General features: G+C 35.0%; 1 protein-coding gene across 1 annotated transcript in view; it reads right to left on the bottom strand.

The window, feature by feature from the left end:
• Window positions 1-1,775: 1,775 nt before the first annotated feature.
• LOC113110992 (A disintegrin and metalloproteinase with thrombospondin motifs 9-like) overlaps window positions 1,776-17,183 on the bottom strand; it is a 38,851-nt gene continuing 23,443 nt past the window's right edge. Inside the window, 12 exon segments of the mRNA XM_026275349.1 lie at window positions 1,776-2,127; window positions 2,837-2,941; window positions 3,420-3,511; window positions 3,664-3,797; window positions 3,957-4,051; window positions 4,210-4,304; window positions 6,157-6,283; window positions 6,580-6,774; window positions 6,992-7,162; window positions 9,357-9,533; window positions 11,111-11,278; window positions 15,399-15,575. Of these exon segments, the coding sequence (XP_026131134.1) occupies window positions 2,038-2,127; window positions 2,837-2,941; window positions 3,420-3,511; window positions 3,664-3,797; window positions 3,957-4,051; window positions 4,210-4,304; window positions 6,157-6,283; window positions 6,580-6,774; window positions 6,992-7,162; window positions 9,357-9,533; window positions 11,111-11,278; window positions 15,399-15,575 (1,626 nt within the window). The 3' untranslated portion in view covers window positions 1,776-2,037.

The raw sequence follows: 17,183 nt of genomic DNA, 5'->3' as shown, positions 1-17,183 counted from the left end.
TGCATATATGAATACACACACATATATATCTATTAAATATATTTATAAATAATATATATATATATATATATATATATATATATATATATATATATATATATATGTATGTATGTATGTATGTATGTATGTATGTATGTATGTATGTATGTATGTATGTATGTACAAACCCGATTCCAAAAAAGTTGGGACACTACAAATTGTGAGTAAAAACAGAATGCAATGACGAGGAAGTTTCACATTTTAATATTTTATTCAGGATACAACATAGATGGCATTTCAAATGTTTAAACTGAGAAAATGTATAATTTTAAGGGGAAAATAAGTTGATTTTAAATTCCATGGCATCAACACATCTGAAAAAAGTTGGGACAAGGCCATGTTTACCAGCGTGTGGCATGCCCTCTTCTTTTTATAACAGTCTGCAAACGTCTGGGGACTGAGGAGACAAGTTGCTCAAGTTTAGGGATAGGAATGTTGTCCCATTCTTGTCTAATACAGGCTTCTAGTTGCTCAACTGTCTTAGGTCTTCTCTGTCGCATGTTCCTCTTTATGATGCACCAAATGTTTTCTATGGGTGAAAGATCTGGACTGCAGGCTTGTCATGGATCCTTCTTCTACGCAGCCATGATGTTGTAATTGATGCAGTATGTGATCTGGCATTGTCATGTTGGAAAATGCAAGATCTTCCATGAAAGAGACGACGTCTGGATGGGAGCACATATTGTTCTAGAACTTGGATATACCTTTCAGCATTGATGGTGCCTTTCCAGATGTGTAAGCTGCCCATGCCACACGCACTCATGCAACCCCATACCATCAGATATGACAACTGAGCGCTGATAACAACTTGGGTTGTCCTTGTTCTCTTTTTTACAGATGACTTGGCATCCCAGTTTTCCAAAAAGAACTTCAAATTTTGATTCGTCTGACCACAGAACAGTTTTCCACTTTGTCACAACTGAGCCTTGGCCCAGAGAAAACACTTGCACTTCTGGATCATGTTTAGATATGGCTTCTTTTTTGACCTATAGAGTTTTAGCCGGCAACGGCAAATGGCACGGTGGATTGTGTTCACCGACAATGTTTTCTGGAAGTATTCTTGAGCCCATGTTGTGATTTCCATTACAGTAGCACTCCTGTATGTGATGCAGTGCCATCTAAGGGTCCGAAGATCACGGGCATCCAGTATGGTTTTCTGGCCTTGACCCTTACAAACAGAGATTGTTCCGGATTCTCTGAATCTTTGGATGATATTATGCACTGTAGATGATGATAACTTCAATTTTTCTCTAAGAAACTCTTTTCTGATATTGCTCCAAAATGAGCCAATATTTGACATGACATTTCAAAATGTCTCACTTTCAACATTTGATATGTTATCTATTTTCTATTGTGAATAGAGTTTATGAGATTTTTAAATTATTCCATTCATTTTTTACTCACAATTTGTACAGTGTCCCAACTTTTTTGGAATTTTCGAAATATATACATGCATATGTGTTTGTATATTTATATATTCATAATAAATATACACAGTATGCACACATATATTATGTAAACAACCTTTTTATTTTGGATGCGATTAATTGCGATGAATCGTTTAACAGCACTAATCAAAAGTGACAGTAAAGACAAAAACACAAGATTTATATTTTAAAAAAAAAATAGTTCACAATATTACTGTTTTACTATATTTTAAATTAAATTAATTGGCAAGTTTAAAAACCTCTTTCAAATATATTTTAAAATCATAAGAGATCACAAAAAATAAAGAACTTACCAACAATAAGCTTTTGAACAGAATTGTATAAATACATTCAGCTAAATAGATGCCAAAGAACCTATATTGGTATTCCATCACTCATAATGGCTCATAAGTGAACTGTATGGCTGTATATAACTGTATGTATGTATCATGCACATAGAATTTAGATTTCCCTTTCAAATAAATTAAGTCTGACAGTAGAAATAAGTATTTAGAAACAGGTTATACACTTTCCTCTGGTTTGTCTGGAGACCTGACCAGTACCTCTGCCATCATGACACTTCAACAAGAAGTCCAGGGCTGGAGGAAGGAGTACATTTTCCACAGTAACCACCACATATCCCAGAAACTCTACTGCCATCCTGTGGATACAAGAAGAAGTACATGTAAAGTTTCCTTAATCATTTTATAAAATAATTGAGAAATTCAAACCCCAAGGGCATGAAAACACACCTCAACTGACTTCAACTAAAGATACAATTCTCTCTCTGCATGTTCTCCAAAGTTCTTGATGTAGAACAGTGGATCATTTTGAATCAATCCTGTTTAATCTCTTCCAAAAACTATCCCTCTGCTGACTTCAAGAAAGACTGGATCTACACAGCAGCTGCTCATTTGTGTTCCATCAAAAGGACAGTTATACCAAATAAGATGAATGATGTACTACATGTGCTTAAAAACAAATAAGAAGCACAAAAAAAGGACAATATACTTAATTTACTATTCATTTAGAGTTGCAGGTTCCAGGAACAACACATGGTCAGGTGAACTTGTACACATTTAACTCTAATCATTAGACCTTCTAGTCTGCATTGGCTAGAGTATCTTTTGTTTTATCAAGTTCCTAAAAATGCTGTTTTCATACTACAAAAAAAAAAAAATATATATATATATATATATACTATGTTGAAAGGGAAATGTTGAATTACAACACCATAATGGGCTGAATAGAAATTGTATAAATTTGTTATAAAAATTTATTACAAAGAACTGTATAAATACATGATTTTATGATTTCAATGAATGAGTTTCTGCAGTGTTCTTTAAGTCAGTACATGGTGGTGGACTTACCTGAGACCTGTGAATGTCAGCTGTGGCGTAGTTCCCTTGGGAAATCCACCTAGTGCTTTCTGTCACCTTAAATCCTGTTCCTGAGAGGTTGATCCTGAACCGGCCCTGAAAAGAAGAGCACATTGTTTGAGTAGTCACAACATTATACCTCCTGGCAACAGGTGGCAGAAGCAGGACTTTTAACCTCATACTATCTGAACACTAAAATCTGGATGAGTAAACTAATCAAAGACAAACATGTCATTCATTTATTTGTTTATATAGAAAGAATACAAATGTTCAGCTTTTCGTACTGCACTTAACCCCTGATTATCATCATTATTAAACCTGGTTTTAACTCTGGATAGAGGAATGTTTCACAAATATGCTTTAGCACTTATTTATGCATTTTAATTAGCATTTATGCACTGTTAAATGACGCAGTGTTTGAATGTTATGGCTAGATGCTAAGCAACAGACAGCCAATTGCATGTCTCATATTCACATGCTTTAAACAGTCAGGGAAACACTGCGTGTTATATAAATAGCAATTTCAAAGTTGAAGGGGAAAACGTCAAAAAGCCATGCGGGGTGTGCTACCTACCTGTGGGCAGCGAGCAGCACTATAGCAGTCTCCTGCCGTTGCAAAAGGAACCCTATGCCCTTCGTGGATAAAGGCAAATTTCCAATCTGTGGCTATAGATAAAAAAATAAAAAAAAATGAATGAATGACATTTATACATTTAAGGTAGGCGTATTAAAGATTAAAAGGGCAATGAACAAATGAACAAGAGACCAGACTTTTTTCAAGAATAATTTCTGGAAAAATGTGTGTTAGCTAGGCTTACTTATAATGGTCATTGTGCCGAGGTCCATTCTAACTCTTGTGAAGGTAGAAAGACCAGCAGCTGTGTAGTCTCTTCTACACTGGCAATCTTCTCTCCTGCTTAGGTTGGATGGGCACTGTGTGGGGTCCATCAGCCTGGACAACAACACAAAGAACAGAAAGAAATGTTGTTTCTTTGATGAAAAAATAAAGAATAGAAATATATAATACAAATGTATTTTGTAAAAGCACACAAAATAACGCAATAATGCGTATTTATACACTCGCAGTGGAAGCCAAAGGGTTAAATGTAACCTGTATCCGAAGACTTCAGAGAAGTTCTCTTCTTCTCCGGTGATCAGCGTGATATACTCCTTAGGACTGTCAGTGTTCATCTCTGAACAGTAGATCTGAGGAATAGAGGAGGTAATGTCTAAACTATGAAATTCTTTTAAATCGGGAATTCATTATTTGAAATAACAAAGTTAACTTCTCTCAGAAGTGTTTCAAAGAAGAGCTGAATGTCATGTTAACAGGAATTCAAATGAGACCTAAAAAGGAATCTTACTTTTAAAATTTTTCCATCAATTTTCAATGTCTGTTCACCATCAGAGACGACACCTTTCTGGAGCTGTACATCTCTACAGTTAGTGGGGAAGTGGCCTGAGAATGAGAGAGGAAAACAGTTTGTATGGTACGGATCACATCTGATCTGTGGCCTGTAGCACGTGAGATGAACAAACTCAGAGTAAGTTTTGAGTTGACAAAACCCGATAAAGCTAACCTGGTTTAGATCAGATTCAGTGGGCTCACAAAGCTTGATACAAACTTTCACTGTCAACTCAGAGTTTGTGATTAAAGGAGTAGTTCACTTCAAGAACAAAAATGTACAGATAATGTATTCACCTCCTTGTCATCTAAGATGTCTGTGTCATTCTTTCTTCAGTCGTAAAGAAATTATGCTTTTTGAGCAAAACATTTTAGGATTTCTCTCCATATAATGGACTCCCATGGTGCCCCCGAGTTTGAAATTCCAAAATGTAGTTTAAATGCAGCATCAAAGGACTATAAGTGATCCCAGCAGAGGAAGAAGGGTCTTATCTAGCGAAATGATTGAAATGATTTTTGATCTCAAACGCTTGTCTTAGCTCTGCGTGAACTCAGTTTGTTTCCAGTCCATGAGAGTTAGGGTATGTCGAAAAACTCCCATCTCATTTTCTCCTCCAACTTCAAAATCAACCTACATCACCCCGTTATTTTTTTTATTTTTATTTTTTTGTAAAGGGCGTTTGACCTTCTTTGCATGTTCACTTTGTAAACACAGGGTCAGTATTTATTTAGTGATGTAGGATGATTTCGAAGTTGTTGATCTCAGTCAGGACCACTCTGTTTGAGTGTGATTATTGTAGAGATCCTCAACTTTATATATGGCAGCAGACTCTCAGCAGATTCTGAGCTATTCACAGACAGACATCGCTGAGGTTTGAACCTCCGAAGCCTAAGCAATTGTAAGATATTTTATATGCAACAGTTGTACTTTGCAGTAGAGTAATACAGTACTGTTAATAAATATGGACTAATTTAGCAATGAGCTGGATAGATGATATACCTCTGTGGGCAAGCAGTTAGTGATAATGTATCTGCATAAGGAGGAGCTGGGGATGGAGGAGGGTAAGCACATGTCTGTGCGAAAGACTATTGGCAAGTGTGAGTACGGATTAACTTAAATATCTTATTAATTGTAATGGGAGGAGTTACGGTCAGCTGAGCGTCCCTGTGGTAGTTTTTTAAAACTATTTCGGCTATTTATATTTTATCTTGCTCAGACTTGTAAAGCATTTAAATATTTTTATATATATATATATATATATATATATATATATATATATATATATATATATATATATATATATATATATATATATATATGTATATGTATATATATATATATATATATGTATATATATATATATATATATATATATATATATATGTATATATATATGTATATATATATATATATGTATATATATATGTATATATATATATATATATATATATATATATATATATATATATATATATATATATATATATATATATATATAAAAATATTTAAATGCTTTACAAGTCTGAGCAAGATAAAATATAAATAGCCGAAATAGTTTTAAAAAACTACCACAGGGACGCTCAGCTGACCGTAACTCCTCCCATTACAATTAATAAGATATTTAAGATTATATATCCGTTTATATATATATATAAACGGATGTTATTTAATTTAAATAAAGTTTAGTACTGGTAATAAAAAACAGAACAGTTTAATAATAACAGTAACACTAGTAGCATATTATAATAGTAATATTAACACTAATATAACTTTATAGCAACCTGAGATTTTTTGCAACTTGGTGGCAAACCTTTAATTTCTACCACTATATGAGCTTAAATAAACTATAAGGACATACATTGTAATTCACTGTCCTGCTGCTACTACTACTTCATTGTAACTCACAAGAAGGACTGATGCAGGATTTCCGTTCCTCAGGTTTGGAGGAGGGACATTTTTCAGAAACCTCACCCTCTGCTGATATACACTGGACTTGTCTCTCTGTCCAACCACTTCCACAGGTTGTAGAGCACTAATATACAAAAACAAAAGAAGAAAAACACATTATGGGTTTAGTCATTTAGTAATTTAGTAAAATTTTGAATCTTGTATAATTATTCTATTAAGTATATATTATCATCAGTCCAGATCTGTCTTAAATTCAGCAAAACTACGTATTATCAATTTTTCTTTTCTACTTTTTAAAAAAGTTTTTATTTTACTTGTACAAAATGAAATTTGTGATTAAAGAGTTAGAGTCATTCCTTTAAAAATGTGAAATTGTATTATACGATTTCAAACCATGAAGAATTACTTTAATAAACTCACAGGTCCCCATACACCCACTTTCCAGGCGTGTGGGACAGGACAAGGCAGACGAAAGCAGGGCAAGATGTCCTCAGGAGGGGTGCCGGGGCAGTCTAATGAAGAGTTAAGACTATACTCATAATGATCAATCCCAGCGTGAACCTCACTGCAGGACACCAGCCTCCTCTGATACCCCAGACCACACGTGACTGAGCACTAAAATGAAAAACAGCCTTGATGCAAACAAAACCCAATCTACAGTGTCTAAATCTTTACTGTAAATTATCCATTAGTGAATCATAAATATGCACTTTACAAATTGCATCCATTTATTTATTCAGTATAAGTACTTATTTAGGATTCAAAGCCACTTAAACTGTCAAACTATTTCCAAATATAATTTTCAAAAGAACTATTATTTCCCGTCTCTCACCTCAGACCATTCTCCAGTAATCCAGATGAACTCACAGGGTTGTATGTTACAAGGTTCCTTATCAGCCGGTTTCCTTTGGTTCATGCAGTATTCCTCAAGCACCTCATCTTCTTCCTTATCTAAACACACCACTGCTCGAACCTTGTGCCCAGAACCACATGTTTTGCTGCACTGAAGGAAGCGATATCCAGAAAAGTGATCATCAATTTCAAGCAAGCAGGATAATATTCATAATTTGATCAGCCTATATAAGGAGTGAGAGGAAATGACATCACAATCTTGTATACGTGTGTACCTTTCTATACACTCTGTGTTTTAGTGGGCTTAAAAGCAAAGTTCAGCTTTAGCTATTAATATAACGTAAGATGAATGCTGAACTGGACTGGAATCTTTACTATGGGGTTAACTCCAATGTAAAGAAAGTAAAAGAAGTGGGAAGAAAGGGACCTGTTTCTGGGAATTCTGTCATATGCTCTAAAGGGTTGACAGTGAGCAGCACCAAGCTTTGTGCAAAGCAACTTGGCCCCTCAAGCATCCGACAGGCAAAGTGAGCTAGTCTAATAGGCTCCAGCTGCCTGTGTCTGCTGCGGAGGGGGAGAAGTGGAGGTGTTCTCTAGAGCAGTGCACTCAACTAATTACACTTCTTTTAAGTGCTGTGATTTCATGCTGCTAGATGACCCAGATTCGAGTCTAAGGGAACAGTTTTTGTTGCCTGAAAAGTTTTCTGTAGACCAGTGGTTTTCAGCCTTTTTGACTCAAAGACACCCCCCCAACGGTCAAACACAATATTTAAAGGCACCAGTATAATATAATATTAGCAGAAATACTGTGATATATATTATTATCAGAAACTGGAGGTGATGATATAGGGAAATTAATCACCACAATACATTTTGTGTGTTCTTAAGGTAGAGTTAACTACATAAAATATATATAGAATATGCAAAAACGTTAAGTAGATATTTAAAAAAGTCAATTAAATACTAGCCAAATTTAACTAAACTGCACAAACAAAAATAGTAGAGAAATGGTTCGCAATGTGGTGGCATTCTTCTTGCTATTTTTAATGTTTGTTTATTTTTCGTTTAGTTTTTTTATTGCGGGAAAAAATGTAAGACATAGTTTGTCCAAAAAGGCATAGTTTGCCCAGAGAGGGATAGTTTGCCCCAAAATTCTGTCATATTATTTCAAATGTGTGACTTATTGAAGAATGTTGGTTACCGAACACTTTCCAGTTATATATATATATATATATATATATATATATATGAAGACCCGCTGACTAAAACAATACCACCATCTCTCAGGACCTGAAGTGGGACAATCACATTGACTCCATTGTTAAAAAGGCCCAGCAAAGGTTGTATTTCCTTCGCCAGCTGAGAAAGTTTAACTGGCCACAGAAGCTGCTAAAACAGTTCTACTCGGCCGTCATTGAGTCTGTCCTCTGTACTTCAATAACTGTCTGGTTTGGTTCAGCAACAAAATCAGACATCAGAAGACTACAGAGAACTGTTCGGACTGCTGAAAGGATTATTGGTGCTCCCCTGCCACCCTTCGAGAACTGTATACATCCAGAGTGAGGAAAAGGGCTCAGAAAATCACTCTGGATCCCTCACATCCAAGTCACCCCATCTTTGAACTTTTGCCATCTGGCCGGCGCCTCAGAGCCGCAAACACCAGAACAGCAAGGCACAAGAACAGTTTCTTCCCCCAGGCAATCTACCTCATGAACAGTTAAATGTTCCCTACTTATGCTTATAAACGTGCAATATCCTTATATTTATTTGTTAACCCTCCATCCTAGAACATTCCTGCATCTCACTCAATCCTATTCCATTATCATTTATAGCACAATTGTTTATACACTTATTTATTTGCCAATTTGTAAATCTCTTTTTTTTTTTTTCTGTGTGTTGTTGTCTCTGTGTACTGGAAGCTTATGTCACTAAAACAAATTCCTTGAATGCATAAGCATACTTGGCAATAAAGCTCTCTTTCTGATATAGCTTGGAACAGCCAGGATCATTTTTAATATATTTCAAACTGGATTCATTTGAAAAAAGAAAATCATATACACCTATGATGCTTCGAGGATGAGTAAAACACAAGCTAATATTCATTTTTGGGTGAACTTACCCTTTAAATTATGAAAGGATTTTTTGGTGAACTATCCCTTTAAAGGAAAAAAAATACTTCCAGAACTGAGGACAATCAAAAAAGTAGGCGGTCACTGTTGTGCTTTATTGCATTTTGCCCATATCATCTGAGAGAGACCGGTTTGAGGTGCATTCATATGCTCATACACACACTTGCTGCTGCTCATGCACATTTATTTCATTCTCACACTTTGTCACATATTCACCTCTTGCCAGTCTCCTTTGCCCCAGCTGTAGTGTGAGACACAATCGGTGACCCGGCAAGGCTGTGTAGAGGGCGGGCGAAGGAGACGGGAACATTTAGACTCCTGCGTCCTGCGCTCATCACCACTGACACAAGAAACCTCACGATGCTGCAGCCCGTTTCCACAAGACGATGAACACTATGGAGAACGACACAGGTGGGTTAATGGAACTCATAAATTCTACATTTATGTAATCTGTTTACATACTGTAAGCCTTAACAAATCACAGCTGTCCTCTAGTTTGTTCAGATAATAATTACTTCCCTTGAAAGTCATAAATCAAAATGTGATGACAGGATTACAATGAGTCGTCTGTTGAGAGGTTTGCACAATCCTGTTCTGTTATAGCTCAGAAAAGTGCTGCTGTACCTGAACGTATGTGCACGACTTTTATCAGCAACCTGAAATTTTTTTTTTTTTTTTTCTGGGGCTACTGAAAAACCAAGGATAGGTAAAATGTTGAACTAATGTCTTCATCATGCATATTCTAATCTTTTCCAGTTTTGTTAATGTGATGAGCCTAAGTGAGTTTTTCAGTGCATGAATACTATCCAAATGCAAGCAAGTGAAAAAGAAGAAGAAAAGAATTCAAATCTTCCATAAAAATAACCATTAAAGTATTTTTGCCAAAGGAATTCTGCCAGTTTACTTTCAACTCTCATTTTACTGCATCATCAAGCCTGCTTGTGGTTTAAACAGAAGATGAAGTTTGACATTTAGCTAAAATAGCAGTGAAACTGGATGAAATGAAATACCATGGAATTGGGCTCATTGAATTAACATGAGTTTAAATATTTTGTGTAGATCATGCAGTCATTTGTTCATGTGTGTTTGGTTGTTGATTGGAAAGGTTGTTGAATTACTTTTTGTCAAAAATATTTTAAGATAACAGGCAGAGAAATTATGTGTATGGGAGTAATTTCCATAGAAAAGAAACATTTTGAGTGCTTCTGTATCCTACTGGGAATTATTGTCCCCTTTATAATGATATTATAATATTATAATATAATAAATAAGGTTCTATCTGAAAAAAAAAAAAAAAGTTCTATCTGCACAGTCGAATGGGACGCAAGAACTTTAAAGCTCAAAATCTAAAGTTTACTACACAGACTGCTCCTGTAAATCTCTTGATATAAACTTGATATATATTTACATTTCTGATCAAAAGTTTATTTTCAGATTTTTTTTTAAAGAAATGAATACTTTTATTCAGAATGGGTGCAGTATATTGATCAGAAGTGTAAGGTAAGACTTACAATATTCTTACAAAATATCTCTATTTCAATTAACACAAACAAAAAAGTTATTTTTATTTTTTTCAATCCTGAAAAAGATCTATGAAGGTTTACACAATATAAAATATTAAGCACCACAACGGTCTTGAGCATTTATATATTAATATTACGTATTATTATTATTATTATTATTATCAATATTAATATATAATATATTTATAGATGCAATTTCATATTCATATCAATCTTATTTTCAATATTTTATCAGTATTATTATTATTTTTATTAATAAATGTTTCTTTGAGCACCAAACCAAGGATTATGTGACACTGAAGACTGGAGTAATGGCTGATGAAAATTCTACTTTATCATCACAAGAATGAATTACATTTTAAAATATATTAAAACACAAATAAACCTCACGAACCCTACATATTTTTAATACACACATTGTAATATATAATAAAGTGTGAGTTTTACCTCTCCCCAGCTTCCCGTCTTCCACTTGGGGCACCTCCCACCTCTGCAACGCCTTTGCTTTTGTGGGAGGGGCAGGTGCAGGCAGTTCTCTTCTGGGATTGGCTGGCCCGAGTGACTGACACAAGTCACATTGCGGTACTTATATCCTCTCCCGCAGGACGCAGAGCACTGCAAGGAAGGGAAAAAAACTACAGTGAAATCCAACTGCTTGATAAACAAAGGCCTAATTAGTGTTTCATTTGAGGTGATTATGTTTGATTATGAAGCTGATTATGTCTAAGTTTGTGAGTTTATGGGTAAGTAAACAAAAGAAAAGATCAGTCATGTGGTAATCATTGTAATTATGTTCAAATTTATTACCATTGTGACAGCACATCATGTTATGTGAAGAATTAGTATATAGACTTTTACAATATAAGATACCAATAACATAACACATGATATACAATTGGAGCAGCATAAACAAATCATTTAGTTTGTACCTCAAATACTATTTGCGGCATAAAAAGAGGAAAGGAAGTGTCTCTGAATCATAATGAATGGCAGTTGCTACATCCGCGTGCCGAGCTGAAGAAACAGTGACATATTTTCTGGCACCAGCGCATAAAGGGAAAAGAGAGAGAGGCTTCCCTGGACCCCAGGATGGGAGAGGAACGGATAATCAAAGGGCCCCGTAGAGGGAGGATGGATATGATGCGACAAGTCTGAGGTTGAACGAGTCCATTCCCAGCATGCATTCACGAAATACAGGAACTAAGAGAACAGAAACTCCCCAACTGGATAATGTGTTCCTGGGGATACTTTTTCAAACAAGTCTTGCAAGTCAGTGTGTCACAGTTGTATTTAAGGTGATGGAATTCATTTTGAACAAAATAGGTCTTGGGCAAACGGTTTAACATTCATATTAATATATATATATATTTATATATATATATATATTGCTTTTACAAATATTTACAGCAAAAATATATACAGTTGGTTCAACTGATTACATATACAAAATTTAATACCGACAACATGGACAGTTGCAGCAAAAAAAGAAAAAAAGAAAAAGAAAACATTTTTTTTTTTCATAAAATGAAATAAAAATACACTTTTATCTTTAAAGCAAGACCTCCATGTACCATTGTTATAATGATCCACTTTAATAATTCATCCAAAGCCCTAAATATTGATTCATAATAAATCATACACTTGCTTACTCTGCCTCAGAATGTTACAGTGTGTGTTTATGTGTGACAATGTGTAATATATATATGTTCTTTTAGGGATGCTTAGTTGCTTAGTTTTGCGTGAGTGTGTGAAAGTCTCTTAAGTTGATATAAAACATCAATAAGCATAGATTTAATACATTGTATCTTGGTGCTAAATTCTGTAATCAGCTCTAAAACACTTAAAGTGGCTGGTATTTTAATCATTGACATCTGAAATGAGTGTTTAGGGGCCACATCATTTAGTTTATCACAACATATATCATTTCATTTGTTTTCACATGGCAAGGCCTTTATTTCAGTCGCGGTTAAGGTGTGGAAAGCTGCCATACTGTTGGTAAAAGAATGCACCACTGATTTAATGAGCACAAATGACCAACTTTTACACTCAAAAGGATTCCAATGCAGGGTAATTTACTTTAAAAAATCCCTTCATCTAAAAACCGCCCACAATCCTGAAACGCACAAGCTTGAGTTTGCTTCCCAGAGCAAAACTGTTTAACCAAATGTAATCAAATTCACAACAGAAAAATGAAATACAAATTAAAAGCATATGGGATTTCTTTGTCAAAAAATGTACAAAACATGTATATTTGTTATGCTAATAAGACAAGTTCAAAACAAATATTCCAATTCATGACATCTGAATGCGATCTAAACATATAAGTTTAACTGTAATGCCACCCTTCAGTTCATTGATCATTGCTTTTTAGACCATGCAAAATTGCCTTGTTTTTCCTTTAAACTGTTGCCATAAATGATCAGTCCAGGAATGGCAATGTACTTGGCCACGTGCCTCACTACATTCCAACGTGAGGACTTCCAAGTATCAAACCACACACATATCCAGGCTGCACAGGCCTCCATGCTATGTGGGGCCATCTCTCCTGCCGTTCATTCTTCCCATAAGAATCAAACTCTTTCTGAGAAGTGCGTCCATTCTGATTAGATGAGCTGGGAAGGCCAGTAAAGACCTTCCCACACATCAAAGGCCATCCTTGGCTCCCCATGCCCTTGTTATTTTGATGTATGCTCACTCGCTTGACTGTGACAGTATCACCACCATCAGGGCTGGTTAATATCCTCTGCCGTCAAAAAGGAAATAGACAGCGGTAGTACACTTCTTCTGTAGGTATTGAGGTGAGTGAGCACCAAAAAAGACCCCCATTTAAGGATCATTAAAAAAGGTAAAAGATGTTGAATACTCAGATGAGAAATGAAATAAAAGCAGCAGGATATACAGAAGTGGAAGATTAACATACGAAACACTACAAATTAAGCTCAGTGATTTTGTACCTTCTTTGATTTGAGAACATATGCTTAATCTCCAAAAAAAAAAAAAAAAAAAAAAAAAAAAACGAACATCTTGAGAATAATTCAAGACATTCAACATTCAAAGTGATTTTCTTTTCTACATCACTAATTAACAAATCATCTAGTATTATTACTTAATTACAAAAATGTGCCTACTTTTCCAAACCGCATCAATAATCATAAAAAAAGAAAAAGAAAAGCTTGTTGTTTAATTTGACCATCATCATCAAGAGGTTCAAACTAATATGGACAAACATATGGCAGCAGAAATAAATACAAATACATGCAATAATATACAGAAATGTTCATGCACACCTTCATTAATACTGCCATTTGATTTAAACCATTTAATTTTCAGTCTGGTTACATTAACAGACCATGTCATGAAAGGGAATAGCACGATAGACACTATAGCACCATGACGTCCTATTTAAAAAAAAAAAAAAAAAATTTGCAATTTGTATAAATACAGTGCTGTGAAAAAGTAAGTACACCCCATGAATACTGTAGCATTTAGGACAGACATTGGATTGACAATGTTAATAGATAAAATAAATTATAATTTAATAAATCATACTTCTTATAATGATTTGTGCCATTTCTTTTTTACATCACTGTATGTTTCTTTAACATTTTAATATATACTATTATATCCATGAGAGATTAGAGATCAAATTAAGCAATGAATGGTTGCTTATGAATGTTATAGGATAGCTTAGCATGTGTTATCACTATCCACAAATATAAAGTGGATGGAAGATGTATGTGGGGCTCTTCGTTAAGACTGAGGTAGACACAAGCAACTGGCCAACAAGCAAATAAAAAAAGAAGAAGAAGAAAAGAAAAAAAACTGGCCTTCCCTGGGTCTGAGGGGAAATGCAATGAGGAATTTTTCACAATAGACCAAACCTTTTTTGTTGTTGTTGTTGCTTAATACAAACACACACACAAAAAGAGATATTACTGATTTTGTAAATAACCTAGAAAAATATTACAACTGCAGAACAAATCAACAGACAAAATGACACAAAACTACATCTGATTTCGGATTAGGTCACCACTTTTTGTATTTACTTATAATGAACTTCTGTAAATTACCTTAAATATACAAAAATATAGCAACTATAGACAGTTTCACATAAAGTCTCCCTTGTACTGAAAAAGCACCATCATAAGTTTAAAAAAGGTCAATGGCTAGCTGAGTTCATGTGAGGTATGGTTGAAAAAGAAAAATGAATTATGAAGATCGATAGAAAAACCACAGAAAGATTGTTTCAATATAATAAAGTAAACTGCCTGTGGCCAGATGTTTTAGCTCTGAAGTGAAGCAATACAAGCATTGCTGCCCATCTATTCTAAATATTATATACAACCATACTGTGCTTTGAACACAAGCCACAGCAAAGGGCATCACAATGATTTGTATTTATCCAAAGTACAGCTGCATTGGGCAAAAGAAAGCTAACAAAGAAAATTAAATGGGGAAAAAAGCAAACAAAACAGCATTCGACCAAAGAGATGCTCACTTTTTCAGTCAGGAAATAAGCCTCTAAAACAATATAACTGCATGTTTGGTTGATCTTTAAGTGCAACCGAAACTCACTAAAAAGCAGCAAACATTAAAACCAGCTATTTGCTTCCTCGAAGATCAAACCATTTGAGTTTCAGTTTGTTTTCTTCATGTCTTGAGCGTAAAGAAACATTGGCATGTTGTGAGAATGAGAACTTATGAAGGGAAAAAGTTTAAATAGTTACGCGCGTACCGAGCTCCATTGGTCTGTGCTCCAGTGAGGGTTAATAGAGCAGGACTGAGTATTGCACTGTTCTCGGTCGGGTGGTTTGTCAAGAATTTCACAGCTCAGATCGTTAAAGCGCTCCCCGTTGGGCCGCTGACAAGCGACCAACCGGGTCTTTATCCCTCCTCCGCAGGATTTTGAACACTAGGGAGGCAGAAACAGAGTATGGGTGAGAGAAAAGAAATAGTGAAAGTCTGGCTCTAATAACAGATTGCATTTTTCTGAGAGCACATTTTCAAAAGTTGGCTTGGACCACATATATTATGCCTAAATATCATAATCTCACAGTCTTCTCTTGAGTAGGCACACTTCTAAAGGTTTGTTCAAATAGACAAAAGACATGTCGTTTAATCCTACTCAAATATGCAAGAAATAGATTTTACAAACCAGTTTTATATGTGATTACAATTTTTTATGCATGATTAAAATGGAAATTGTGTAATGTAACCAAAACCTGTCTTACTTAGCTAATGGATTGCATATACATACATGCATTTTTTTTATTTGTTTTCTTTTATACAGTATAAACATTTTAAAATGTAACTGATTTCTGTGTAAATTATTCCAGTCGTCAATGTCATATGATCCATCATAATCATTCTGATTTGATGCTCAAGAGACATTTCTTATTATTATTATCAATGTTGAAAACAGCTGTGCCGCTTAATATTTTATATTTTCAGGATTTTCAGATGAATATAAAGTTTAAAAGAACACATTTGAATTTTTTTTTTTTTAACACTACAAATGTTACTGTCACTTTTGAACATTTTAATGTGTCCTTTCTAAATAAAATATTAAAATATTCATTTCTTGAAACAAATCTTAGTGACCTCAACCCTTTCAACAGTAGTATACATTTGATTACCATATTTTTCGGACTATAAGTCGCACCTGAGTATAAGTCGCATCAGTCCAAAAATACGTCATGATGAGGAAAAAAAAACATATATAAGTCGCACTGGACAATAAGTCGCATTTAAGGGGCGGTCACACTGCACTTTTCATTCCATTGACTTCCATTCATACGCATGCAAATGCGTCAGACCGGAAACGCAGGCTCATGCGAAAAATTTCGATTTTCGCTGCGTTCGAAAGTTCAAGTTTGGTGAACTCTGACCTGCGAATTCGCATCACCTGAAGTCGTGTGACCAGTAGATGATTGATGTGTCACTGCGTGACCTCTCTGTACAGAAATTAAAAAATGAAGTGCTAATTTTAGCCGTAGCGCAGCATCCTTTTTCATATAATACATATTTAGAAGATAATAAAAAAAGAAGCTGCATGGTTCGCAGTGTCAGTGGAAACAGGAACAGATGGCACATTTGAATGAGGACACGTTCTATATTTTTTATTGTTTAGTTTATATATATTTATAGAGAGAGAGAGACAGAGTACAATATAATAAGACGCTTTCAACGCCGTCGCAAAAGACACAATAAAAGCAAAGATTAACCCATGTTGTGATAACTGAGGAGAAACCGTTATATCTTCCTCCCGCCCATATTCGCAGCCGCGTCCGAAATAATTTAGCACGTTCAAAGGCTAGTGTGACCGCCCCTTTATTTAGAACCAAGAACCAAGAGAAAACATTACCGTCTACAGTCACGAGAGGGCGCTCTATGTCTTCAGTGTAGACTACAGAAGCACTGAGCAGCATAAAGCGCCCTCTCGCGGCTGGAGACGGTAATGTTTTCTCTTGGTTCATTTCTCTCGGTTCATGTCAAATTAATTTTGATAAAGAAGTCGCAC

This window comes from Carassius auratus, chromosome 11 (genome assembly GCF_003368295.1).
Source record: "Carassius auratus strain Wakin chromosome 11, ASM336829v1, whole genome shotgun sequence".
NCBI lineage: Eukaryota > Metazoa > Chordata > Actinopteri > Cypriniformes > Cyprinidae > Carassius > Carassius auratus.
This window is presented reverse-complemented; position numbering and strand designations above follow the sequence as displayed.